This window comes from Symphodus melops, assembly GCF_947650265.1.
Source record: "Symphodus melops genome assembly, chromosome: 2".
Lineage (NCBI taxonomy): Eukaryota > Metazoa > Chordata > Actinopteri > Labriformes > Labridae > Symphodus > Symphodus melops.
This window is the reverse complement of record NC_136692.1, coordinates 31,358,679-31,386,547: the sequence shown is the minus strand read 5'-3', so window position 1 is coordinate 31,386,547 and position 27,869 is coordinate 31,358,679. Positions and strand designations below refer to the sequence as shown.

General features: G+C 51.8%; 1 protein-coding gene across 1 annotated transcript; it reads right to left on the bottom strand.

Annotated features, from left to right (window-relative positions):
- Positions 1-1,284: 1,284 nt before the first annotated feature.
- Positions 1,285-20,775, bottom strand: LOC306820594 (procollagen galactosyltransferase 1-like). Its single transcript, XM_079338473.1, has 12 exons — positions 20,399-20,775; positions 14,766-14,876; positions 12,077-12,194; positions 10,020-10,154; positions 9,739-9,943; positions 9,529-9,648; positions 9,350-9,426; positions 9,115-9,221; positions 8,804-8,936; positions 8,579-8,706; positions 7,175-7,381; positions 1,285-3,202 (listed from the first exon to the last, which is right to left on the bottom strand). Exons 1-12 carry the CDS (start codon positions 20,710-20,712, stop codon positions 2,932-2,934), a joined length of 1,926 nt encoding a protein of 641 aa, XP_079194599.1. The 5' UTR covers positions 20,713-20,775; the 3' UTR covers positions 1,285-2,931.
- Positions 20,776-27,869: the final 7,094 nt, after the last annotated feature.

The window sequence follows — 27,869 nt, the reverse complement described above, 5'->3', positions numbered from 1 at the left end:
GTCTACATGTGGACGAGAGATACCAGTCTACATGTGGATGAGCTACCAGTCTACATGTGGACGAGATACCAGTCTACATGTGGATGAGCTACCAGTCTACATGTGGACGAGAGATACCAGTCAATGTGTGGACAAGATACCAGTCAATGTGTGGATGAGATACCAGTCTACATGTGGACGAGATACCAGTCTACATGTGGATGAGATACCAGTCTACATGTGGACGAGAGATACCAGTCAATGTGTGGATGAGATACCAGTCTACATGTGGACGAGATACCAGTCAATGTGTGGACAAGATACCAGTCAATGTGTGGATGAGATACCAGTCTACATGTGGACGAGATACCAGTCAATGTGTGGACAAGATACCAGTCAATGTGTGGATGAGATACCAGTCTACATGTGGACGAGAGATACCAGTCAATGTGTGGACAAGATACCAGTCAATGTGTGGATGAGATACCAGTCTACATGTGGACGAGCTACCAGTCTACATGTGGAAGTTTTTTCTTGCCACGCTATGACGGATTCAGCTGGGCTCTTGTAATATATCCATCAGTAAGGTCCTTTACCTGCTTTATGTAAACATAACAATGAGCATGGTCTTGTTACCTGCTCTTTGGTTAATGTTAACAGACAGACAGTAAGGTCCTTTACCTGCTTTTGTAAAGTGTCTTGAGATAACGCCTGTTATGAATTGACGCTATATAAATAAAGATTGATTGATTGATTGATACCAGCCTACATGTGGACGAGATACCAGCCTACATGTGGACGAGATACCAGTCTACACGTGGACGAGATACCAGTCAGTGTGGACGAGAGATACCAGTCTACATGTGGACGAGATACCAGTCAGTGTGGACGAGAGATACCAGTCTACATGTGGACGAGATACCAGTCAGTGTGGACGAGAGATACCAGTCTACATGTGGACGAGATACCAGTCAATGTGTGGACGAGAGATACCAGTCTACATGTGGACGAGAGATACCAGTCAATGTGTGGACAAGATACCAGTCTATGTGTGGATGAGATACCAGTCTACATGTGGACGAGAGATACCAGTCAATGTGTGGACGAGCTACCAGTCTACATGTGGACGAGATACCAGTCAATGTGTGGACGAGAGATACCAGTCTACGTGTGGACTGGATTCATGTCTGGTTGTAGTTAAGATACCTGCCTACGTGGGGACAAGATACCAGTCTACATGTGGACGAGATACCAGTCTACGTTTCGACTGGAGATATGTATACATGTTGACAAGTCAACAAAGTCTTTCATTATAAATAAGGTTTATTTGTCTTTGGTTACACACAAAAAAACTGGTTACATTTTCTGATAGTATATAAAAAAAGAAATCTGTGACATTAATCAGAAATCAGAAGATAAAAGAAAACATGGATACATTCATGAGAGAGAAAAAGTTATCAACCTTTTAAACATTCTTAAATAAAGCAGGAGTAACTTTCAGATAAAGACATGATGGTGTTTCAGGTTAACACCAGAGAAAAAGAAGAGAGGCGTCCATCTTGGTCCTATACAGAGCGAATGCTGAATGTGAGGACATGATTTATTACATGGATTTATGGATGTTGTTCTTCTGGATCATCTGACGTCTTCACAACTCATTAAAGATTCAAGTTAACATAAAATAGTGTGGAACTTGATTAAAACAAAATATCTAACTAACTCAGGGCTTTCCAATTAATTAATCAAAATTAATAGCATCCATTTAGCGAGTGAAATTGTGAGTTGGTCAAGTCATTTGGTTGAGTTCAGGCTGCAAACACATCAATAATCATAACTCCAGTCTCTCTCTGTGTAAATGTGTGTGTGAGTCCTTGTGTATGAAAGCTGTTTTAGTCAAGAAGAAGAATATACTCACTGATCATTTGGATGAAGAGTTTTTACATCATTCTGTGCAAGCTAACACTACAGTGCAGGACACAGGTGATTGGAGCTGCGAGCTAACTAAAGAGCGCTAACATTACAGTGCAGGACACAGGTGAGTGAAGCTACGAGCTAACTATAGAGCGCTAGCATTAGCATGCTAAAACTACAATGCAGGACACAGGTGATTGAAGCTCAAGGGTTATATCTACTGGACTGAAGAGTCACACATTCTGCCTCTAGAACTATGTTTCTGCTTTTCTACTTTTTTTTTTTAAATGAAAAATTTCTCCAAACTTCCAAATCCAATATTGTCATGATTCACTTTTCAACAACAGAAGATTAATGTTTTAAAGGTAGGAGGAAAAGTTCATCAATCAGTGTTAGACCTTTATTCCTCCTTATGTTGCTGTCAGTTGACGTCTCAGTGTGAAAAAGTGTAGTTCAGCTTTCGGTGTCATTACTTGAATGGTTGGTAAACTTGGTACTGAACTCTTTCATAGTTAAAACATTGTGTAGTTGAAAAAGAACAGGAGCGGTATCAGCTGTCATGGTCGATCAGACACCTTAACCAGCAAAATGGATTCAAGAAAAAACCACACACATCCTTTACTTTGTTTCATCGTACTTTTCAGCAAGAAGAAAGACTGAAAGGGATTTTTGTTTGGAATTTGGGAGAAATGTTGGATAGAAGAAAGTTGTAAAAACTTTTTCCATCAAACACTGTACATAGAAAAACTTCAGCAATGGTCTCTTTATCTCCCTGGACCTGCACGTTTTAGTAAATCTGGACACAATAATACCTTAAATATGAAACTGTCGGACGACTGGAGCAGGCCAAGGTCAACGGATCGACACAATGCAATAAATTAAACAAGCTGCTAGCTGTTAGCTGAGGCGTTAACGCTACGCATGACCTTGTCTCTGCAGAGGAGGGTCAAACCAGAGAGAAACTCTCCTTCTAGACTCTCTCCGTCTCCTCCGCTCCTCCTATTTTAACAGCTGTGTTCTCCTCTTGTCCCCAACTTGTGGTCACAGCTCGTCTCGTGCGCTCCAGTTCTCCAGTTCAGACTGAAGCACGTCAGAGTTTTGGGCCTCAAAACTCAGCTGCCCTTGCTCCTGAGTTTTCCTTGACTTGGCTCGGTCCCAGTCAGTCATGACGGTCTCGTTGTCCCAGACCACCGAGGTTTCAGTGTCACTGACGTAGCCTGGGTCTCCTGTATAATGGGTCGGATACACAAGAAGTGGCTCGGCAGAGAAGGCACGAAGGTCCCGTCTCTCAAAGTGGTTCATGTAGTCTGAGCTGAAGAGGGACAGGAGCAGGGATCAGATTTAGTGTTACGATGGCGAGAGACAACAAGGACAAAAACTACAAGGACAGAGACTACAAGGACAGAGACTACAAGGACAGAGGCTACAAGGACAGAGGCTACAAGGGCAGAGACTACAAGGACTGACACAACAAGGACAGAGACATCAAGGACAGAGACTACAAGGACAGAGGCTACAAGGGCAGAGACAACAAGGACAAAGACTACAAGGGCAGAGACTACAAGGACATAGACAACAAGGACAGAGACCACAAGGACAGAGGCTACAAGGACAGAGACTACAAGGACAGAGGCTACAAGGGCAGAGACAACAAGGACAAAGACTACAAGGGCAGAGACTACAAGGACATAGACAACAAGGACAGAGACTACAAGGACAGACGCTACAAGGACAGAGACTACAAGGACAGAGGCTACAAGGGCAGAGACAACAAGGACAAAGACTACAAGGGCAGAGACTACAAGGACATAGACAACAAGGACAGAGACCACAAGGACAGAGGCTACAAGGACAGAGACTACAAGGACAGAGGCTACAAGGGCAGAGACAACAAGGACAAAGACTACAAGGGCAGAGACTACAAGGACATAGACAACAAGGACAGAGACTACAAGGACAGACGCTACAAGGACAGAGACTACAAGGACAGAGGCTACAAGGGCAGAGACAACAAGGACAAAGACTACAAGGGCAGAGACTACAAGGACATAGACAACAAGGACAGAGACCACAAGGACAGAGGCTACAAGGACAGAGACTACAAGGACAGACGCTACAAGGACAGAGGCTACAAGGGCAGAGACTACAAGGACTGACACAACAAGGACAGAGACTACAAGGACAGAGACATCAAGGACAGAGACTACAAGGACAGAGGCTACAAGGGCAGAGACAACAAGGACAGAGACAACAAGGACAAAGACTACAAGGGCAGAGACTACAAGGACAGAGACAACAAGGACAAAGACTACAAGGACAGAGACAACACGGAAAGAGACAACAAGGACATAGACAACAAGGACAGAGACCACAAGGACAGAGGCTATTAGGTCAGAAGCAACAAGGACAGAGGCTATAAGGTCAGAGACAACAAGGACAGAGGCTATAAGGTCAGAGACAAGAAGGACAGAGGCTATAAGGTCAGAGACAACAAGGACAGAGGCAAAAAGGACAGAGGCTATTAGGACAGAGGCAAAAAGGACAGAGGCAAAAAGGTGAGAGACAACAAGGACAGACAACAAGGACAGAGGCTATAAGGTCAGAGGCAACAAGGACAGAGACAACAAGGACAGAGGCTATTAAGTCAGAGGCAACAAGGACAGAGGCAATAAGGACAGAGGCAATAAGGACAGAGGCTATAAGGACAGAGGCTATAAGGTGAGAGACAACAAGTACAGACAACAAGGACAGAGGCTATAAGGTCAGAGGCAACAAGGACAGAGACAACAAGGACAGAGGCTATTCGGTCAGAGGCAACAAGGACAGAGGCTATTAGGACAGAGACAACAAGGACAGAGACCATAAGGTCAGAGGCAACAAGGACAGAGGCTATTAGGACAGAGACAACAAGGACAGAGGCTATAAGGTCAGAGACAACAAGGACAGAGGCTATAAGGTCAGAGACAACAAGGACAGAGGCTATAAGGTCAGAGGCTATTAGGACAGAGGCAAAAAGGACAGAGGCAAAAAGGTGAGAGACAACAAGGACAGACAACAAGGACAGAGGCTATAAGGTCAGAGGCAACAAGGACAGAGACAACAAGGACAGAGGCTATTAAGTCAGAGGCAACAAGGACAGAGGCAATAAGGACAGAGGCTATAAGGTCAGAAACAACAAGGACAGAAACAAAAAGGACAGAGACAACAAGGACAGAGGCTATAAGGTCAGAGGCAACAAGGACAGAGGCTATAAGGACAGAGGCTATAAGGTGAGAGACAACAAGTACAGACAACAAGGACAGAGGCTATAAGGTCAGAGGCAACAAGGACAGAGACAACAAGGACAGAGGCTATTCGGTCAGAGGCAACAAGGACAGAGGCTATAAGGTCAGAGACAACAAAGACAGAGGCTATAAGGTCAGAGGCAACAAGGACAGAAACAAAAAGGACAGAGACAACAAGGACAGAGGCTATAAGGTCAGAGGCAACAAGGACAGAGGCTATAAGGACAGAGGCTATTAGGACAGAGACAACAAGGACAGAGACCACAAGGACAGAGGCTATAAGGACAGAGGCTATAAGGTGAGAGACAACAAGTACAGACAACAAGGACAGAGGCTATAAGGTCAGAGACATCAAGGACAGAGACTACAAGGACAGAGACAACAAGGACAAAGACTACAAGGGCAGAGACTACAAGGACAGAGACAACAAGGACAAAGACTACAAGGGCAGAGACTACAAGGACAGAGACAACAAGGACAAAGACTACAAGGACAGAGACAACACGGAAAGAGACAACAAGGACATAGACAACAAGGACAGAGACCACAAGGACAGAGGCTATAAGGTCAGAGGCAACAAGGACAGAGGCTATAAGGTCAGAAGCAACAAGGACAGAGGCTATAAGGTCAGAGACAACAAGGACAGAGGCTATAAGGTCAGAGACAACAAGGACAGAGGCTATAAGGTCAGAGGCAAAAAGGACAGAGGCAACAAGGACAGAGGCAAAAAGGACAGAGGCTATTAGGACAGAGGCAAAAAGGACAGAGGCAAAAAGGTGAGAGACAACAAGGACAGACAACAAGGACAGAGGCTATAAGGTCAGAGGCAACAAGGACAGAGACAACAAGGACAGAGGCTATTAAGTCAGAGGCAACAAGGACAGAGGCAATAAGGACAGAGGCAATAAGGACAGAGGCTATAAGGACAGAGGCTATAAGGTGAGAGACAACAAGTACAGACAACAAGGACAGAGGCTATAAGGTCAGAGGCAACAAGGACAGAGACAACAAGGACAGAGACAACAAGGACAGAGGCTATTCGGTCAGAGGCAACAAGGACAGAGGCTATTAGGACAGAGACAACAAGGACAGAGACAACAAGGTCAGAGACAACAAGGACAGGCTATAAGGTCAGAGGCTATAAGGACAGAGGCTATAAGGTCAGAGAAAACAAGGACAGAGACAACAAGGACAGAGGCTATAAGGACAGAGACAACAAGGACAGAGGCTATAAGGACAGAGACAACAAGGACAGAGGCTATTCGGTCAGAGGCAACAAGGACAGAGGCTATAAGGTGAGAGACAACAAGTTCAGAGACAACAAGGACAGAGGCTATTAGGACAGAGACAACAAGGACAGAGACAACAAGGACAGAGGCTATTCGGTCAGAGGCAACAAGGACAGAGGCTATAAGGTGAGAGACAACAAGGTCAGAGACAACAAGGACAGAGGCTATTAGGACAGAGACAACAAGGACAGAGGCTATAAGGACAGAGACAACAAGGACAGAGGCTATTAGGACAGAGACAACAAGGACAGAGGCTATAAGGACAGAGACAACAAGGACAGAGGCTATACGGTCAGAGGCAACAAGGCCAGAGGCATCAAGGACAGAGGCTACAAGGACAGAGACAACAAGGACAGAGGCTATAAGGACAGAGACAACAAGGACAGAGGCTATACGGTCAGAGGCAACAAGGTCAGAGGCATCAAGGACAGAGGCTACAAGGACAGAGGCTATAAGGACAGAGACAACAAGGACAGAGGCTATACGGTCAGAGGCAACAAGGACAGAGACAACAAGGACAGAGGCTACAAGGACAGAGGCTACAAGGACAGAGACAACAAGGACAGAGGCTATACGGTCAGAGGCAACAAGGACAGAGACAACAAGGACAGAGGCTATACGGTCAGAGGCAACAAGGACAGAGACAACAAGGATAGAGGCTATTAGGACAGAGACAACAAGGACAGAGGCTATAAGGACAGAGACACTCACATTGGATGTTTGTTGTACATGACGGGGAGGAACTCATCAACAGGAAGCATCTTCGTCAGAGGTTGGGCTCTCAGAAGTTTCTTTGCTCCCTGTAGTGACAACATGTAGCCAAGAGTCCAGTAGGAGTAATCCGCCTCCACCAGATTGTGGATTTTTGGGACAGACGTCTCCGGGTGGTCCACCTGCATCCGCTTCCTTCCAATGTAGCTGTATGTCAGATAAGACAGATACTTAATATCCTCAGGATCAACAGTCCAGAAACAGAATGAGCCCATGGTGTCGGACTGAAATCAGAGGGCTTTCTGTCTATTGTTGTTCCTGAGCGCTGATAGGTTTCTTTCTATTGTTGTTCCTGAGCGCTGATAGGTTTCTGTCTATTGTTGTTCCTGAGCGCTGATAGGTTTCTTTCTATTGTTGTTCCTGAGCGCTGATAGGTTTCTTTCTATTGTTGTTCCTGAGCGCTGATAGGTTTCTGTCTATTGTTGTTCCTGAGCGCTGATAGGTTTCTTTCTATTGTTGTTCCTGAGCGCTGATAGGTTCACTCACACTTCCCTCGGTCATCTCTGTTAGCTGCCTTTTAGCTCTCTATGTCTTATATTTGCTTGAACTCAAAATCTCACCAATAAATCATGAAGGGTCATGTCCTAACAGCAGCTCGTCACCTGCTAACTGTTCCCTCCAAAAGACCAGTCACATTGTTTGTGTGTTTACAAAGATACTGTCTGAAGTCCCGCCCATTCTTGATTTTGATTGGTCAGGGAGACAGATGGGGCATTGAGGAGCCTCGGATGCTATATGCTGAAAATGCTGAACTGCCAGCTGTGAGCCGACAGGTCAGTAACAACAGGCTGGTCCAGTCTCAGTTCATCACAAACAAGCAGGACGTCACTCTGAATTCCAACTACAAGAAACTGTTGAAAGAAAAAAACCACGGAGATGAAAAAGACGTTTAGTGAGTAAATGTGAAGCGGATTTTTGATCTACCTTCATCAAGTAGAACTTTGCAGGTCGACAGTAACAGTCATGCTTTGATTTTTGTCTTTCTTGAGTCCTGATGAAAATCTCTACCTTAAACCATGTGAGCCATGGCCACTGTTGCTATGGAAACACTGATGGTCCAGCTGCAGAGAGAGACATCAGTTTAAGTTTGAAACAAAGCGTCTTAAAAATAGACTTCAATCCTAAACGGGTCAGCCGTCATCTGAATGTGAAGCTCAGCGATCGGCTGCTCCTCCCCGAGATGCACCTGAGCGCGCCGGCGCTCTCCGCAGAGTGCTCTGCTTGTACGAGCCCGCCACTCACCGACATCGCCACAGCACAAAACTCATTTCATTAACCCTTCGCAGTCTGCTGTGCAGCCGCTCAGCGCCCGATGGACCCATCATCCTCTCATCTGTCACTCACATGAGATCCCAGTCCAGCTCGTGTGTGGTCACCTCCTGCAGCAGCGCCTGCACACGCCGTCTGAAGAACACCTCGAACCGGAGGTCATCTTCGATGACGAGGGAGGTCTGCACACCTCGATGTGCTATCTGCACACACACACACACACGTTGGAGCTTCTGTAGATTACCAATGCAAGGTCAGGATCGAACCCTTGTTACCCAGACGCCCGTCTGAACTTCTCACCTCCTTCCAGATGTTATAATGAGACAGGAAACAGCCCAGTTCACCCTTAGTGAGAGGTCGGCCATGATAAGGATCTTTGTAACCCGGCAGCATCTTGATCCCCAAAGACTCCACATCAGTCTTATTCAGAGCTCTGACAGAGAGAGAGAGAGTGAGAGAGAGAGAGAGAGAGAGAGAGAGAGAGAGAGAGAGTGAGAGAGACAGACAGAGACAGAGACACTCACTCTCTCACACACACACACACACACACACACACACACACACACACACACACACACACACACACACACGGGGAAAGACGAGAAACGTACTTGCCATCCACAGCAGCAACGAGCTGACAGCTGATCTCCAGCTCGTACAGCGCTCTCAGCATCCGCTCACGCCGGTCACTCCTCCGCACCAGGTTGATCATGAACACCTGGGTACACACACACACACACACACACACACACACACACACACACACACACACACACACACACACACACACCTGCTGAGATGTTGTGTTTGCATGTTTAATGCAGTCGTGTGATCCGAGTGACGCACCTCATCAAAGCCCATCTTGTCGGGCTGCTTGGGAGGAAGAGACAGGAAGCTGGACGGCTCCATCGGAGGATTCCTCACTGTGGGGGGACAGAAGACAGGAAGTGTTCACTCATGTGGTTCAGGATCGCTCAAAGACCCCCAGGAGGAGGGGCTCTTTAAGGACTCGGGTCCTGACCTACCCATGATCTCCAGCTGAGTGTGCAGGAAGCTCTCCGCCTCGTCCTGCAGGGAAGCGTGGGAACGCACGGGGACGGGGAAATACCCGTATGTTTCCTTGTTGCATACATACATCTGCACGTCTGAGGACATAAAGGGGGAGGAGTCAAACATTACTAATGCGCCACGGAAATCAAAAAACAGAAAGACTGCTCTCGCCGCCTTCATCTCACCGGCCCTGCGAGCTGAGTAAGCAAAGACGATGACATCATCCAGCGCCCAGCTGTACTCTTGGTGCGGCGGATAAAACGCCAGCTGACGGGAAGCCTCTTTCTGAAGGTCCAACAGGTAGGTGGAGTGGACCATCGGGACGGCGAAACAGCCACGGCGCTCCAGTTTACGGATGGGCATGTAGGCCGGTGTGCGCTTGTAGTAACCCTGCGGAGAGTGTGATCAGAAACTAACTTCACCTGTGGGACTTACAGGTGTGAACGTGTCCAAACACCTCAGGTACCTGTGATGTCATGCCGCACCAGAAGTTGGAGTACGCTGCTCTAGACTCCAGCATGGGCGCCACGATGGTTTTATTCTCTCTCATCAGTTTCCACAACACATCCTGATTGGTCAGCAGGTTGTCGCAGTCAGCCACCTACAAACCAACGAGATGGGTTACCAACACTTCCTGTTCACCAGAGCCCCTTCCTGTTCACCAGAGCCCCTTCCTGTTCAACCAGAGCCACTTCCTGTTCACCAGAGCCACTTCCTGTTCACCAGAGCCACTTCCTGTTCAACCAGAGCCCCTTCCTGTTCACCAGAGCCCCTTCCTGTTCACCAGAGCCCCTTCCTGTTCACCAGAGCCACTTCCTGTTCAACCAGAGCCCCTTCCTGTTCACCAGAGCCCCTTCCTGTTCACCAGAGCCACTTCCTGTTCACCAGAGCCACTTCCTGTTCACCAGAGCCACTTCCTGCTCAACCAGAGCCCCTTCCTGTTCACCAGAGCCCCTTCCTGTTCACCAGAGTCACTTCCTGTTCAACCAGAGTCACTTCCTGTTCACCAGAGCCACTTCCTGTTCAACCAGAGTCACTTCCTGTTCACCAGAGCCACTTCCTGTTCAACCAGAGTCACTTCCTGTTCACCAGAGCCACTTCCTGTTCACCAGAGCCACTTCCTGTTCACCAGAGCCACTTCCTGTTCACCAGAGCCCGCTATACAAGGCTACAATGACGACAAGTGTCTTTGAATCAGAAACTGAATGTGACCTAAAGAGTGCAGAAGAACATCCTGGAGAACAGGAAGCAGGTCCATTAGAGCACAGCGTGCAGACAGTCTGTAGAGACGGTAGAGGTGGCGTGCAGACAGTCTGTAGAGACGGTAGAGGTGGCGTGCAGACAGTCTGTAGAGACGGTAGAGGTGGCGTGCAGACAGTCTGTAGAGACGGTAGAGGTGGCGTGCAGACAGTCTGTAGAGGTGGCGTGCAGACAGTCTGTAGAGGTGGCGTGCAGACAGTCTGTAGAGACGGTAGAGGTGGCGTGCAGACAGTCTGTAGAGGTGGCGTGCAGACAGTCTGTAGAGGTGGCGTGCAGACAGTCTGTAGAGATGGCGTGCAGACAGTCTGTAGAGGTGGCGTGCAGACAGTCTGTAGAGGTGGCGTGCAGACAGTCTGTAGAGGTGGCGTGCAGACAGTCTGTAGAGGTGGCGTGCAGACAGTCTGTAGAGGTGGCGTGCAGACAGTCTGTAGAGACGGTAGAGGTGGCGTGCAGACAGTCTGTTGAGACGGTAGAGGTGGCGTGCAGACAGTCTGTAGAGACGGTAGAGGTGGCGTGCAGACAGTCTGTAGAGACGGTAGAGGTGGCGTGCAGACAGTCTGTAGAGGTGGCGTGCAGACAGTCTGTAGAGGTGGCGTGCAGACAGTCTGTAGAGACGGTAGAGGTGGCGTGCAGACAGTCTGTAGAGACGGTAGAGGTGGCGTGCAGACAGTCTGTAGAGGTGGCGTGCAGACAGTCTGTAGAGGTGGCGTGCAGACAGTCTGTAGAGACGGTAGAGGTGGCGTGCAGACAGTCTGTAGAGGTGGCGTGCAGACAGTCTGTAGAGGTGGCGTGCAGACGGTCTGTAGAGGTGGCGTGCAGACAGTCTGTAGAGGTGGCGTGCAGACGGTCTGTAGAGATGGCGTGCTGACAGTCTGTAGAGGTGGCGTGCAGACAGTCTGTAGAGATGGCGTGCAGACAGTCTGTAGAGGTGGCGTGCAGACAGTCTGTAGAGGTGGCGTGCAGACAGTCTGTAGAGGTGGCGTGCAGACAGTCTGTAGAGGTGGCGTGCAGACAGTCTGTAGAGGTGGCGTGCAGACAGTCTGTAGAGATGGCGTGCAGACAGTCTGTAGAGGTGGCGTGCAGACAGTCTGTAGAGGTGGCGTGCAGACAGTCTGTAGAGGTGGCGTGCAGACAGTCTGTAGAGGTGGCGTGCAGACAGTCTGTAGAGGTGGCGTGCAGACAGTCTGTAGAGGTGGCGTGCAGACAGTCTGTAGAGGTGGCGTGCAGACAGTGTGTGGTCTGTCTTCTGATGCGATAACTTACCAGGAAGTAGTCGGCCCAGACCTCACGGGCGGTTTCCAGCGCTGCCTGCCGGAGCTTCATCACATGCTCATAACGTAGGTTGTTCCAGTGCTTAGGCCCCGCCTCATCTTCAAAGGTACTGAGACACACAAACATGTCAGTTCACACACACACAGACTGAAACAAGAATTTATATATTTATATAATACTACAGGAGGTAGAGTCTGCAGTTATCAGACCTGCTGGTACCTACAGTCTCTAAACTACAGGAGGTAGAGTCTGCAGTTATCAGACCTGCTGGTACCTACAGTCTCTAAATGTCCTACAGGAGGTAGAGTCTGCAGTTATCAGACCTGCTGGTACCTACAGTCTCTAAACTACAGGAGGTAGAGTCTGCAGTTATCAGACCTGCTGGTACCTACAGTCTCTAAATGTCCTACAGGAGGTAGAGTCTGCAGTTATCAGACCTGCTGGTACCTACAGTCTCTAAACTACAGGAGGTAGAGTCTGCAGTTATCAGACCTGCTGGTACCTACAGTCTCTAAACTACAGGTGGTAGAGTCTGCAGTTATCAGACCTGCTGGTACCTACAGTCTCTAAATGTCCTACAGGAGGTAGAGTCTGCAGTTATCAGACCTGCTGGTACCTACAGTCTCTAAATGTCCTACAGGAGGTAGAGTCTGCAGTTATCAGACCTGCTGGTACCTACAGTCTCTAAACTACAGGAGGTAGAGTCTGCAGTTATCAGACCTGCTGGTACCTACAGTCTCTAAACTACAGGAGGTAGAGTCTGCAGTTATCAGACCTGCTGGTACCTACAGTCTCTAAACTACAGGAGGTAGAGTCTGCAGTTATCAGACCTGCTGGTACCTACAGTCTCTAAATGTCCTACAGGAGGTAGAGTCTGCAGTTATCAGACCTGCTGGTACCTACAGTCTCTAAACTACAGGAGGTAGAGTCTGCAGTTATCAGACCTGCTGGTACTTACAGTCTCTAAACTACAGGAGGTAGAGTCTGCAGTTATCAGACCTGCTGGTACCTACAGTCTCTAAACTACAGGAGGTAGAGTCTGCAGTTATCAGACCTGCTGGTACCTACAGTCTCTAAATGTCCTACAGGAGGTAGAGTCTGCAGTTATCAGACCTGCTGGTACCTACAGTCCCTAAATGTCCTACAGGAGGTAGAGTCTGCAGTTATCAGACCTGCTGGTACCTACAGTCTCTAAACTACAGGAGGTAGAGTCTGCAGTTATCAGACCTGCTGGTACCTACAGTCTCTAAACTACAGGAGGTAGAGTCTGCAGTTATCAGACCTGCTGGTACCTACAGTCTCTAAACTACAGGAGGTAGAGTCTGCAGTTATCAGACCTGCTGGTACCTACAGTCTCTAAATGTCCTACAGGAGGTAGAGTCTGCAGTTATCAGACCTGCTGGTACCTACAGTCTCTAAACTACAGGTGGTAGAGTCTGCAGTTATCAGACCTGCTGGTACCTACAGTCTCTAAACTACAGGAGGTAGAGTCTGCAGTTATCAGACCTGCTGGTACCTACAGTCTCTAAACTACAGGAGGTAGAGTCTGCAGTTATCAGACCTGCTGGTACCTACAGTCTCTAAATGTCCTACAGGAGGTAGAGTCTGCAGTTATCAGACCTGCTGGTACCTACAGTCTCTAAATGTCCTACAGGAGGTAGAGTCTGCAGTTATCAGACCTGCTGGTACCTACAGTCTCTAAATGTCCTACAGGAGGTAGAGTCTGCAGTTATCAGACCTGCTGGTACCTACAGTCTCTAAATGTCCTACAGGAGGTAGAGTCTGCAGTTATCAGACCTGCTGGTACCTACAGTCTCTAAACTACAGGAGGTAGAGTCTGCAGTTATCAGACCTGCTGGTACCTACAGTCTCTAAACTACAGGAGGTAGAGTCTGCAGTTATCAGACCTGCTGGTACCTACAGTCTCTAAACTACAGGAGGTAGAGTCTGCAGTTATCAGACCTGCTGGTACCTACAGTCTCTAAATGTCCTACAGGAGGTAGAGTCTGCAGTTATCAGACCTGCTGGTACCTACAGTCTCTAAACTACAGGTGGTAGAGTCTGCAGTTATCAGACCTGCTGGTACCTACAGTCTCTAAACTACAGGAGGTAGAGTCTGCAGTTATCAGACCTGCTGGTACATACAGTCTCTAAACTACAGGTGGTAGAGTCTGCAGTTATCAGACCTGCTGGTACCTACAGTCTCTAAACTACAGGAGGTAGAGTCTGCAGTTATCAGACCTGCTGGTACCTACAGTCTCTAAACTACAGGAGGTAGAGTCTGCAGTTATCAGACCTGCTGGTACCTACAGTCTCTAAATGTCCTACAGGAGGTAGAGTCTGCAGTTATCAGACCTGCTGGTACCTACAGTCTCTAAATGTCCTACAGGAGGTAGAGTCTGCAGTTATCAGACCTGCTGGTACCTACAGTCTCTAAATGTCCTACAGGAGGTAGAGTCTGCAGTTATCAGACCTGCTGGTACCTACAGTCTCTAAATGTCCTACAGGAGGTAGAGTCTGCAGTTATCAGACCTGCTGGTACCTACAGTCTCTAAATGTCCTACAGGAGGTAGAGTCTGCAGTTATCAGACCTGCTGGTACCTACAGTCTCAGTCTTGTTGGTCCCCCCCCCCCCCACACACACACACACACACACACACACACACACACACACACACACCTGGGCTCCTCGTCAGGCCTCCACTCCACGTAGTGATAGTCGTTCTGCACTTTGATGAGCCACTCTCTCAGGACGGCGGTGGTGTTATCGATGTTGTGATCTGTCGCCACCCTGTGGCCAGAAGAGACACAGCAGACGTTTAGTTGGTTCCTGCTGCAGGTGGCAGACCGGATCTGGATCTGTGTTTGAACAGTCAAATCTAAAGCTCAGATCCTCAGAGGGGTCAGAGCAGGATCTGGCCCCTCTGACCCCCCACCATCTTTTAGAGCAGGCAGCGTCACACGGGCCGACAGCATGTTCACCCGTGTGCTGCACTCTGAAGCCTGCTGCAGGTCGTCCCCCCCCCCCCCCCCCCCGTCACGAACCACACTTTCATTCACTTCACAATCATTGTTCAATGGGATCATAGTCCCCCCCCCAACCTAGTCTTATACAACAGGGCCACTGGCACAGGATCAAAGTCAGGAGAGGAAGAAGAAGCATCTGGAAACTTCTGGGGAGGGGGCGGAGCTAATCCAGCAGCAGAGACAGTGAGCAGACGAGCTAAACTCATGAAGGGAGACACTGAGGGGGGGAGGGGCAACATAAGGGAGACACTGAGAGAGGGGGGGCAACATGAGGGAGACACTGAGAGAGGGGGGGGTAACATGAGGGAGACACTGAGAGAGGGGGGGCAACATGAGGGAGACACTGAGAGAGGGGGGGCAACATGAGGGAGACACTGAGAGAGGGAGGGAGGGGCAACATGAGGGAGACACTGAGCAAGGGGGGGCAACACGAGGGAGACACTGAGAGAGGGAGGGGCAACATAGGGGAGACACTGAGAGAGGGAGGGGTAACATGAGGGAGACACTGAGAGAGGGAGGGGGTAACATGAGGGAGACACTGAGAGAGGGAGGGAGGGACAACATGAGGGAGACACTGAGAGAGGGGGGGCAACATGAGGGAGACACTGAGAGAGGGAGGGAGGGACAACATGAGGGAGACACTGAGAGAGGGAGGGGTAACATGAGGGAGACACTGAGAGAGGGAGGGACAACATGAGGGAGACACTGAGAGAGGGAGGGACAACATGAGGGAGGCACTGAGAGAGGGAGAGAGGGGCAATATGGGGGAGACACTGAGAGAGGGAGGGGCAACATGGGGGAGACACTGAGAGAGGGAGGGGCAACATGAGGGAGACACTGAGGGAGGGAGGGGAGGGACAACGTGAGGGAGACACTGAGAGAGGGAGGGAGGGGCAATATGGGGGAGACACTGAGAGAGGGAGGGGCAACATGGGGGAGACACTGAGAGAGGGAGGGGCAACATGAGGGAGACACTGAGGGAGGGAGGGGCAACATAAGGGAGACACTGAGAGAGGGGGGGCAACATGAGGGAGACACTGAGGGAGGGGGGGCAACATGAGGGAGACACTGAGAGAGGGAGGGGCAACATAGGGGAGACACTGAGAGAGGGAGGGGTAACATGAGGGAGACACTGAGAGAGGGGGGGGCAACATAGGGGAGACACTGAGAGAGGGAGGGGTAACATGAGGGAGACACTGAGAGAGGGAGGGGGCAACATGAGGGAGACACTGAGAGAGGGGGGGCAACATGAGGGAGACACTGAGAGAGGGAGGGAGGGGCAACATGAGGGAGACAACTGAGCAAGGGGGGGCAACATGAGGGAGACACTGAGAGAGGGAGGGGCAACATGGGGGAGACACTGAGAGAGGGAGGGGTAACATGAGGGAGACACTGAGAGAGGGAGGGAGGGACAACATGAGGGAGACACTGAGAGAGGGAGGGGCAACATGGGGGAGACACTGAGAGAGGGAGGGGTAACATGGGGGAGACACTGAGGGAGGGAGGGGCAACATAAGGGAGACACTGAGAGAGGGGGGGCAACATGAGGGAGACACTGAGGGAGGGGGGGCAATATGAGGGAGACACTGAGGGAGGGAGGGGCAACATGGGGGAGACACTGAGGGAGGGGGGGCAATATGAGGGAGACACTGAGGGAGGGGGGGGCAACATGGGGGAGACACTGAGAGAGGGAGGGGCAACATGAGGGAGACACTGAGAGAGGGGGGCAACATGAGGGAGACACTGAGAGAGGGAGGGAGGGGCAACATGAGGGAGACACTGAGCAAGGGGGGGCAACATGAGGGAGACACTGAGAGAGGGAGGGGCAACATAGGGGAGACACTGAGAGAGGGAGGGGTAACATGAGGGAGACACTGAGAGAGGGAGGGAGGGGTAACATAGGGGAGACACTGAGAGAGGGAGGGAGGGGTAACATGGGGGAGACACTGAGAGAGGGGGGGCAACATGAGGGAGACACTGAGAGAGGGGGGGCAACATGAGGGAGACACTGAGAGAGGGAGGGAGGGGTAACATAGGGGAGACACTGAGAGAGGGAGGGGGTAACATGAGGGAGACACTGAGAGAGGGAGGGAGGGGTAACATGGGGGGAGACACTGAGAGAGGGGGGGCAACATGAGGGAGACACTGAGAGAGGGGGGGGCAACATGAGGGAGACACTGAGAGAGGGAGGGAGGGGTAACATGGGGGAGACACTGAGAGAGGGGGGGCAACATGAGGGAGACACTGAGAGAGGGGGGGCAACATGAGGGAGACACTGAGAGAGGGAGGGGCAACATGAGGGAGACACTGAGAGAGGGAGGGGCAACATGAGGGAGACACTGAGAGAGGGAGGGGCAACATGGGGGAGACACTGAGAGAGGGAGGGAGGGGTAACATGGGGGAGACACTGAGAGAGGGAGGGAGGGGTAACATGAGGGAGACACTGAGAGAGGGAGGGGCAACATGAGGGAGACACTGAGAGAGGGAGGGAGGGGTAATATGGGGGAGACACTGAGAGAGGGGGGGCAACATGGGGGAGACACTGAGAGAGGGAGGGAGGGGTAACATGGGGGAGACACTGAGAGAGGGAGGGAGGGGTAACATGGGGAGACACTGAGGGGGGAGGGAGGGGTAACATGAGGGAGACACTGAGGGAGGGAGGGGGGCAACATGAGGGAGACACTGAGGGGGGGGAGGGAGGGGTAACATGGGGGAGACACTGAGGGGGGAGGGAGGGGTAACATGGGGGAGACACTGAGAGAGGGAGGGAGGGGCAACATGAGGGAGACACTGAGAGAGGGAGGGAGGGGTAACATGGGGGAGACACTGAGAGAGGGAGGGAGGGGTAACATGAGGGAGACACTGAGAGAGGGAGGGGCAACATGAGGGAGACACTGAGAGAGGGAGGGAGGGGTAACATGGGGGAGACACTGAGAGAGGGAGGGACAACATGGGGGAGACACTGAGAGAGGGAGGGAGGGGTAACATGGGGGAGACACTGAGAGAGGGAGGGAGGGGTAACATGAGGGAGACACTGAGAGAGGGAGGGGCAACATGAGGGAGACACTGAGAGAGGGAGGGGCAACATGAGGGAGACACTGAGAGAGGGGGGGCAACATGAGGGAGACACTGAGAGAGGGGGGGCAACATGAGGGAGACACTGAGAGAGGGAGGGAGGGGCAACATAGGGGAGACACTGAGAGAGGGAGGGGCAACATGGGGGAGACACTGAGAGAGGGGGGGGGCAACATGGGGGAGACACTGAGGGAGGGGGGGCAACATGAGGGAGACACTGAGAGAGGGAGGGAGGGGTAACATAGGGGAGACACTGAGAGAGGGAGGGGTAACATGAGGGAGACACTGAGAGAGGGAGGGAGGGGTAACATGGGGGAGACACTGAGAGAGGGGGGGCAACATGAGGGAGACACTGAGAGAGGGGGGGCAACATGAGGGAGACACTGAGAGAGGGAGGGAGGGGTAACATGGGGGAGACACTGAGAGAGGGGGGGCAACATGAGGGAGACACTGAGAGAGGGGGGGGCAACATGAGGGAGACACTGAGAGAGGGAGGGGCAACATGAGGGAGACACTGAGAGAGGGAGGGGCAACATGAGGGAGACACTGAGAGAGGGAGGGGCAACATGGGGGAGACACTGAGAGAGGGAGGGAGGGGTAACATGGGGGAGACACTGAGAGAGGGAGGGAGGGGTAACATCAGGGAGACACTGAGAGAGGGAGGGGCAACATGAGGGAGACACTGAGAGAGGGAGGGAGGGGTAATATGGGGGAGACACTGAGAGAGGGGGGGCAACATGGGGGAGACACTGAGAGAGGGAGGGAGGGGTAACATGGGGGAGACACTGAGAGAGGGAAGGAGGGGTAACATGGGGAGACACTGAGGAGGGAGGGAGGGGTAACATGAGGGAGACACTGAGGGAGGGAGGGGGGCAACATGAGGGAGACACTGAGGGGGGGGAGGGAGGGGTAACATGGGGGAGACACTGAGGGGGGAGGGAGGGGCAACATGAGGGAGACACTGAGAGAGGGAGGGAGGGGCAACATGAGGGAGACACTGAGAGAGGGAGGGAGGGGTAACATGAGGGAGACACTGAGAGAGGGAGGGGCAACATGAGGGAGACACTGAGAGAGGGAGGGAGGGGTAACATGGGGGAGACACTGAGAGAGGGAGGGACAACATGGGGGAGACACTGAGAGAGGGAGGGAGGGGTAACATGGGGGAGACACTGAGAGAGGGAGGGAGGGGTAACATGAGGGAGACACTGAGAGAGGGAGGGGCAACATGAGGGAGACACTGAGAGAGGGAGGGGCAACATGAGGGAGACACTGAGAGAGGGAGGGAGGGGCAACATAGGGGAGACACTGAGAGAGGGGGGGGGCAACATGGGGGAGACACTGAGGGAGGGAGGGGCAACATGAGGGAGACACTGAGAGAGGGGGGGCAACATGAGGGAGACACTGAGAGAGGGGGGGCAACATGGGGGAGACAATGAGAGAGGGAGGGGCAACATGGGGGAGACACTGAGAGAGGGAGGGAGGGGTAACATGGGGGAGACACTGAGAGAGGGAGGGAGGGGTAACATGGGGGAGACACTGAGAGAGGGAGGGGTAACATGAGGGAGACACTGGGGGGGAGGGAGGGGTAACATGGGGGAGACACTGAGGGGGGAGGGAGGGGTAACATGGGGGAGACACTGAGAGAGGGAGGGAGGGGCAACATGAGGGAGACACTGAGAGAGGGAGGGAGGGGCAACATGAGGGAGACACTGAGGGGGCAGGGAGGGGTAACATGGGGGAGACACTGAGAGAGGGAGGGAGGGGCAACATGAGGGAGACACTGAGGGGGCAGGGAGGGGTAACATGAGGGAGACACTGAGAGAGGGAGGGAGGGGTAACATGGGGGAGACACTGAGAGAGGGAGGGGTAACATGGGGGAGACACTGAGGGGGAGGGAGGGGTAACATGGGGGAGACACTGAGGGGGGAGGGAGGGGTAACATGTCCTGGTGCCCTGCGGCCATGACGGTTTAATTTCACACAATGCATTGCGGGTTTGTTATGATAACGATGGGAATAACGCGCGACCTTCTTCTAACACCTGGACGGAAGTCGTGCGCAAGCGCAGACGCACACATAGTTTTCCTCTTAGAATTTGAGCACAGCGGACTTTAAATGATGAATTATGATCATATGAAAGCATGCAGCCTGATGTTCACTTCTCTGGGTAAATTCAGCCTGTGTTGAAGTGTTGGATCCCGGTGACACTCACCATAGCGCGATGCGCTCCTTCGGGTAGTTGAGGCGCTCGATGGCTCCCAGGAACAGCGGGAGAGAGTGCGCAGAGTTGCGGCAGACCAGCGCGATGAGGACCCGTGGAGCGAGGAGCGGAGATTCGGGGCTCCAGCGCTCCTCGGGGAAATAGCCCTGGTTGAGGCCGGGCAGTAGGACGAACAGCAGGGCGGGCAGCAGCGTGGTGACCCGGGGCATGGCAGGAGGACAGGCTCGGGCTGGTGACGCGGCGGACGAAGAGGCACACGGAGGATGTTTGGAGCTGTTGTGTTGAGCCGACACAGGAGGAGACATGGCGGAGGAGGTGTGTTAAAGGGGAGGTCCGGGCTGCTTTAAAGGGAACTCGGTGTGCCCTCCTCCTGAGGTTTCTTCAGGCTGCGAAACCTTCATATAATATCTCACATTAAGGCTGTTTCTTTTATATTTCAACCAACCAGGACGTGTTGTCCTCCCCTTTAAGGGCACAGTCCATAGGAAACAGATGCGCTCAGCGTTACGTCACAATTGTGGGCGGAGCTTAAGGTCTTGGACTCTTTACCCGTGTTGCAGCAAAAAGTCACATCCACCATCAGTCAAACACTGTCTCCTCTGTCTCATTCACATTTAGGACCACATGGTTGTCCTCACACCGATTCACAGTCCTTTGAATTACTATGAAGTAGTCAGCAATGTCTCAGTGTGTCTCCGTCTCTCAGCTGTCTCTGTCTCTCAGCTGTCTCTGTCTCTCAGGTGTCTGTCTCTCAGGTGTCTCTGTCTCTCAGGTGTCTCGTTCTCTCAACTGTCTCTGTCTCTCAGCTGTCTCTTTCTCTCAGCTGTCTCTGTCTCTCAGCTGTCTCTGTCTCTCAGGTGTCTCCGTCTCTCAGCTGTCTCTGTCTCTCAGGTGTCTGTCTCTCAGGTGTCTCTGTCTCTCAGGTGTCTCGTTCTCTCAGCTGTCTCTGTCTCTCAGCTGTCTCTTTCTCTCAGCTGTCTCTGTCTCTCAGCTGTCTCTGTCTCTCAGGTGTCTCTGTCTCTCAGGTGTCTCGTTCTCTCAGCTGTCTCTGTCTCTCAGCTGTCTCTTTCTCTCAGGTGTCTCTGTCTCTCAGGTGTCTCTTTCTCTCAGGTGTCTCTGTCTCTCAGCTGTCTCTGTCTCTCAGGTGTCTCCGTCTCTCAGCAGTCTCTGTCTCTCAGGTGTCTCTGTCTCTCAGGTGTCTCTGACACTCAGGTGTCTCTGTCTCTCAGCTGTCTGAGAGATCTGATAATTCATGTCCACAGTCATGCAGGTATCTTCCGTGTAAACAGATTTGAAGGTAAGGTATCAGGTATCATGCACAGGTGAGTCTTTTAAGGTTTATTAACGCATGTGATTAACGACATGTGATTAACGACATGTGATTAACAACATGTGATTAACGACATGTGATTAACGACATGTGATTAACGACATGTGATTAACGACATGTGATTAATGACATGTGATTAATGACATGTGATTAACGACATGTGATTAACGACATGTGACAGCTGATCTGAGCTGCTGAGCGAGCTGCTCAGGTTACTAAAGGTCATGAAACTGGATCTATACTGAACATTATGTACTCCTCCTGTTTCTGCAACCACACTGCTCCTCACTGCTCCTCACTGCTGCTCTCTACTCCACACTGCTCCTCACTGCTCCTCACTGCTGCTCTCTACTCCTCACTGTTCCTCACTGCTCCTCACTGCTGCTCACTGCTCCTCACTGCTGCTCACTGCTCCTCACTGCTCCTCACTGCTCCTCACTGCTGCTCACTGCTGCTCACTGCTCCTCACTGCTCCTCACTGCTGCTCTCTACTCCTCACTGTTCCTCACTGCTCCTCACTGCTGCTCACTGCTCCTCACTGCTGGTCACTGCTCCTCACTGCTCCTCACTGCTGCTCACTGCTGCTCACTGCTCCTCACTGCTGCTCTCTACTCCTCACTGCTCCTCACTGCTCCTCACTGCTGCTCTCTACTCCACACTGCTCCTCACTGCTGCTCTCTACTCCTCACTGCTCCTCACTGCTGTTCTCTACTCCACACTGCTCCTCACTGCTGCTCTCTACTCCTCACTGCTCCTCACTGCTGTTCTCTACTCCACACTGCTCCTCACTGCTGCTCTCTACTCCTCACTGCTCCTCACTGCTGCTCACTGCTCCTCACTGCTCCTCACTGCTGCTCTCTACTCCTCACTGCTCCTCACTGCTCCTCACTGCTCCTCACTGCTGCTCTCTACTCCTCACTGCTCCTCACTGCTCCCCACTACTGTTCTCTACTCCTCACTGCTCCTCACTGCTGTTCTCTACTCCTCACTGCTCCTCACTGCTCCTCACTGCTCCTCACTGCTCCTCACTGCTGCTCTCTACTCCTCACTGTTCCTCACTGCTCCTCACTGCTGCTCTCTACTCCTCACTGCTCCTCACTGCTCCTCACTGCTCCTCACTGCTGCTCTCTACTCCACACTGCTCCTCACTGCTGCTCTCTACTCCTCACTGCTCCTCACTGCTGTTCTCTACTCCACACTGCTCCTCACTGCTGCTCTCTACTCCTCACTGCTCCTCACTGCTGTTCTCTACTCCACACTGCTCCTCACTGCTGCTCTCTACTCCTCACTGCTCCTCACTGCTGCTCACTGCTCCTCACTGCTCCTCACTGCTGCTCTCTACTCCTCACTGCTCCTCACTGCTCCTCACTGCTGCTCTCTACTCCTCACTGCTCCTCACTGCTCCCCACTGCTGTTCTCTACTCCTCACTGCTCCTCACTGCTCCTCAATGCTGTTCTCTACTCCTCACTGCTGCTCACTGCTCCTCACTACTGTTCTCTACTCCTCACTGCTCCTCACTGCTGCTCACTGCTCCTCACTGCTCCTCACTACTGTTCTCTGCTCCTCACTGCTGTTCTCTACTCCTCACTGCTCCTCACTGCTCCTCACTGCTGTTCTCTACTCCTCACTGCTGCTCACTGCTCCTCACTGCTCCTCACTGCTGTTCTCTACTCCTCACTGCTGCTCACTGCTCCTCACTGCTCCTCACTGCTGCTCACTGCTCCTCACTGCTCCTCACTGCTGCTCTCTACTCCTCACTGCTCCTCTCTACTCCTCACTGCTCCTCACTGCTCCTCACTGCTGCTCACTGCTCCTCACTGCTCCTCACTGCTGCTCTCTACTCCTCACTGCTCCTCACTGCTCCTCACTGCTGCTCTCTACTCCTCACTGCTCCTCACTGCTCCCCACTGCTGTTCTCTACTCCTCACTGCTCCTCACTGCTGTTCTCTACTCCTCACTGCTCCTCACTGCTCCTCACTGCTCCACACTGCTACCACTGCTCCTCAATGCTGTTCTCTACTCCTCACTGCTGCTCACTGCTCCTCACTACTGTTCTCTACTCCTCACTGCTCCTCACTGCTGCTCACTGCTCCTCACTGCTCCTCACTACTGTTCTCTGCTCCTCACTGCTGTTCTCTACTCCTCACTGCTCCTCACTGCTCCTCACTGCTGTTCTCTACTCCTCACTGCTGCTCACTGCTCCTCACTGCTGTTCTCTACTCCTCACTGCTGCTCACTGCTCCTCACTGCTGCTCACTGCTCCTCACTGCTCCTCACTGCTGCTCTCTACTCCTCACTGCTCCTCACTACTCCTCACTGCTCCTCACTGCTCCTCACTGCTGCTCACTGCTCCTCACTGCTCCTCACTGCTGCTCTCTACTCCTCACTGCTGTTCTCTACTCCTCACTGCTCCTCACTGCTGCTCACTGCTCCTCACTGCTCCTCACTGCTGCTCTCTACTCCTCACTGCCCCCTACTACTCCTCACTGCTCCTCACTGCTGCTCACTGCTCCTCACTGCTGCTCTCTGCTCCTCTCTCCTCCCTCCTCCTCCTCCTCCCTGCTCCTCACTGCTGCTCTCTATTCCTCACTGCTCCTCACTGCTGTTCTCTACTCCTCACTGCTCCTCACTGCTGATCTCTACTCCTCACTGCTCCTCACTGCTCCTCACTGCTGCTCTCTACTCCTCACTGATCCTCACTGCTGTTCTCTACTCCTCACTGCTCCTCACTGCTCCTCACTGCTGTTCTCTACTCCTCACTGCTGCTCACTGCTCCTCACTGCTGCTCTCTACTCCTCACTGCTCCTCACTGCTGCTCTCTGCTCCTCTCTCCTCCCTCCTCCTCCTCACTGCTCCTCACTGCTGTTCTCTACTCCTCACTGCTGCTCACTGCTGTTCTCTACTCCTCACTGCTGCTCACTGCTCCTCACTGCTCCTCACTGCTGATCTCTACTCCTCACTGCTCCTCACTGCTGCTCACTGCTCCTCACTGCTCCTCACTGCTGCTCTCTACTCCTCACTGCTCCTCACTACTCCTCACTGCTCCTCACTGCTCCTCACTGCTGCTCACTGCTCCTCACTGCTGCTCTCTACTCCTCACTGCCCCCTACTACTCCTCACTGCTCCTCACTGCTGCTCACTGCTCCTCACTGCTGCTCTCTCCTCCTCTCTCCTCCCTCCTCCTCCTCACTGCTCCTCACTGCTGCTCTCTACTCCTCACTGCTCCTCACTGCTGTTCTCTACTCCTCACTGCTCCTCACTGCTGATCTCTACTCCTCACTGCTCCTCACTGCTCCTCACTGCTGCTCTCTACTCCTCACTGATCCTCACTGCTGTTCTCTACTCCTCACTGCTCCTCACTGCTGTTCTCTACTCCTCACTGCTGCTCACTGCTCCTCACTGCTGCTCTCTACTCCTCACTGCTCCTCACTGCTGCTCTCTGCTCCTCTCTCCTCCCTCCTCCTCCTCACTGCTCCTCACTGCTCCTCACTGCTGTTCTCTACTCCTCACTGCTGCTCACTGCTGTTCTCTACTCCTCACTGCTCCTCACTGCTGCTCTCTACTCCTCACTGCTCCTCACTGCTGTTCTCTACTCCTCACTGCTCCTCACTGCTCCTCACTGCTCCACACTGCTACCACTGCTCCTCAATGCTGTTCTCTACTCCTCACTGCTGCTCACTGCTCCTCACTACTGTTCTCTACTCCTCACTGCTCCTCACTGCTGCTCACTGCTCCTCACTGCTCCTCACTACTGTTCTCTGCTCCTCACTGCTGTTCTCTACTCCTCACTGCTCCTCACTGCTGTTCTCTACTCCTCACTGCTGCTCACTGCTCCTCACTGCTCCTCACTGCTGTTCTCTACTCCTCACTGCTGCTCACTGCTCCTCACTGCTCCTCACTGCTGCTCACTGCTCCTCACGGCTCCTCACTGCTGCTCTCTACTCCTCACTGCTCCTCACTACTCCTCACTGCTCCTCACTGCTCCTCACTGCTGCTCACTGCTCCTCACTGCTCCTCACTGCTGCTCTCTACTCCTCACTGCTGTTCTCTACTCCTCACTGCTCCTTCTCTACTCCTCACAGAGTCACGCCTGTAAGGTACGAGTCACACCCGTAAGATACGAGTCACGCCCGTAAGGTACGAGTCACACCTGTAAGGTACGAGTCACGCCCGTAAGGTACGAGTCACGCCCGTAAGGTACGAGTCACGCCTGTAAGGTACGAGTCACGCCCGTAAGGTACGAGTCACGCCTGTAAGGTACGAGTCACACCTGTAAGGTACGAGTCACGCCCGTAAGGTACGAGTCACGCCTGTAAGGTACGAGTCACACCTGTAAGGTACGAGTCAACCTGAGTCACACCTGTAAGGTACGAGTCACACCACTAAGGTACGAGTCACACCTGTAAGGTACGAGTCACACCACTAAGGTACGAGTCACGCCACTAAGGTACGAGTCACGCCTGTAAGGTACGAGTCAACCTGAGTCACACCCGTAAGGTACGAGTCAACCTGAGTCACACCTGTAAGGTACGAGTCACACCACTAAGGTACGAGTCACACCACTAAGGTACGAGTCAACCTGAGTCACACCTGTAAGGTACGAGTCAACCTGAGTCACACCTGTAAGGTAAGAGTCAACCTGAGTCACACCTGTAAGGTAAGAGTCAACCTGAGTCACACCTGTAAGGTACGAGTCACACCACTAAGGTACGAGTCACACCACTAAGGTACGAGTCAACCTGAGTCACACCTGTAAGGTACGAGTCAACCTGAGTCACACCCGTAAGGTAAGAGTCAACCTGAGTCACACCTGTAAGGTACGAGTCAACCTGAGTCACACCTGTAAGGTACGAGTCACACCACTAAGGTACGAGTCACACCACTAAGGTACGAGTCAACCTGAGTCACACCTGTAAGGTACGAGTCAACCTGAGTCACACCCGTAAGGTAAGAGTCAACCTGAGTCACACCTGTAAGGTACGAGTCAACCTGAGTCACACCTGTAAGGTACGAGTCACACCCGTAAGGTACGAGTCAACCTGAGTCACACCTGTAAGGTACGAGTCACACCACTAAGGTACGAGTCACACCACTAAGGTACGAGTCAATCTGAGTCACACCTGTAAGGTACGAGTCAACCTGAGTCACACCTGTAAGGTACGAGTCAACCTGAGTCACACCTGTAAGGTACGAGTCAACCTGAGTCACACCTGTAAGGTACGAGTCACGCCTGTAAGGTACGAGTCACGCCTGTAAGGTACGAGTCACACCTGTAAGGTACGAGTCACGCCTGTAAGGTACGAGTTACGCCTGTAAGGTACGAGTCACGCCTGTAAGGTACGAGTCACGCCTGTAAGGTACAAGTCACACCTGTAAGGTACGCGTCACACCTGTAAGGTACGAGTCACGCCTGTAAGGTACGAGTCACACCTGTAAGGTACGAGTCACACTTGTAGGTGTCTGGCTGAATACCGGTACTGAAAAGCTTAAACCTGATCCCGTTTGTGTTTCCACCCGTGCCCTATTTGGTAGACGGTGTGTCAGCCGGATGATGATAGCCGCTATGTAAACAGCGTCATATGATAGCAGCTAACAGCTAACCGCTAACTAATAAACTCAACAAAGGAGAAAAACGCAACATAAACCAAACCAACGCTGGAGACATCCAGCAGGTCATCTCCTCTGTCACTGTCATGTGACTCTTTATTACAAGAACTCAATCCAGCTTTGTTTCAGAGAAGGCTGTGAGCGGCGAGGACAAATACACACGCTAACAATCAATGCTTTAAACACGCCCACCACCTAACACAGGAAGTGACCATTCTTTCAACCAATCAGAGGACTGCAGGGTTTAGCTCCACCTTTTCAGGTCAGCTCCACATTAGAACATGCTGACAGATGATTGCCTTATGAAGGTCTAGGGATCTATTATTACTGGATGACACATGTAATATTATAAGTTTATTTATTTGTTGTTTAAATAAAGTGCAGATAGAAGCAGCGGGCCGAATACAAAGAGGTGAGACAACATGTGAGTTACAGTCACATGATGAAGGGGTGTGTCAGACAGGCTGGACAGTAAATCAACATGATGAAGCTTAAACTAAAATGTGTAACGATGCATCTTATTG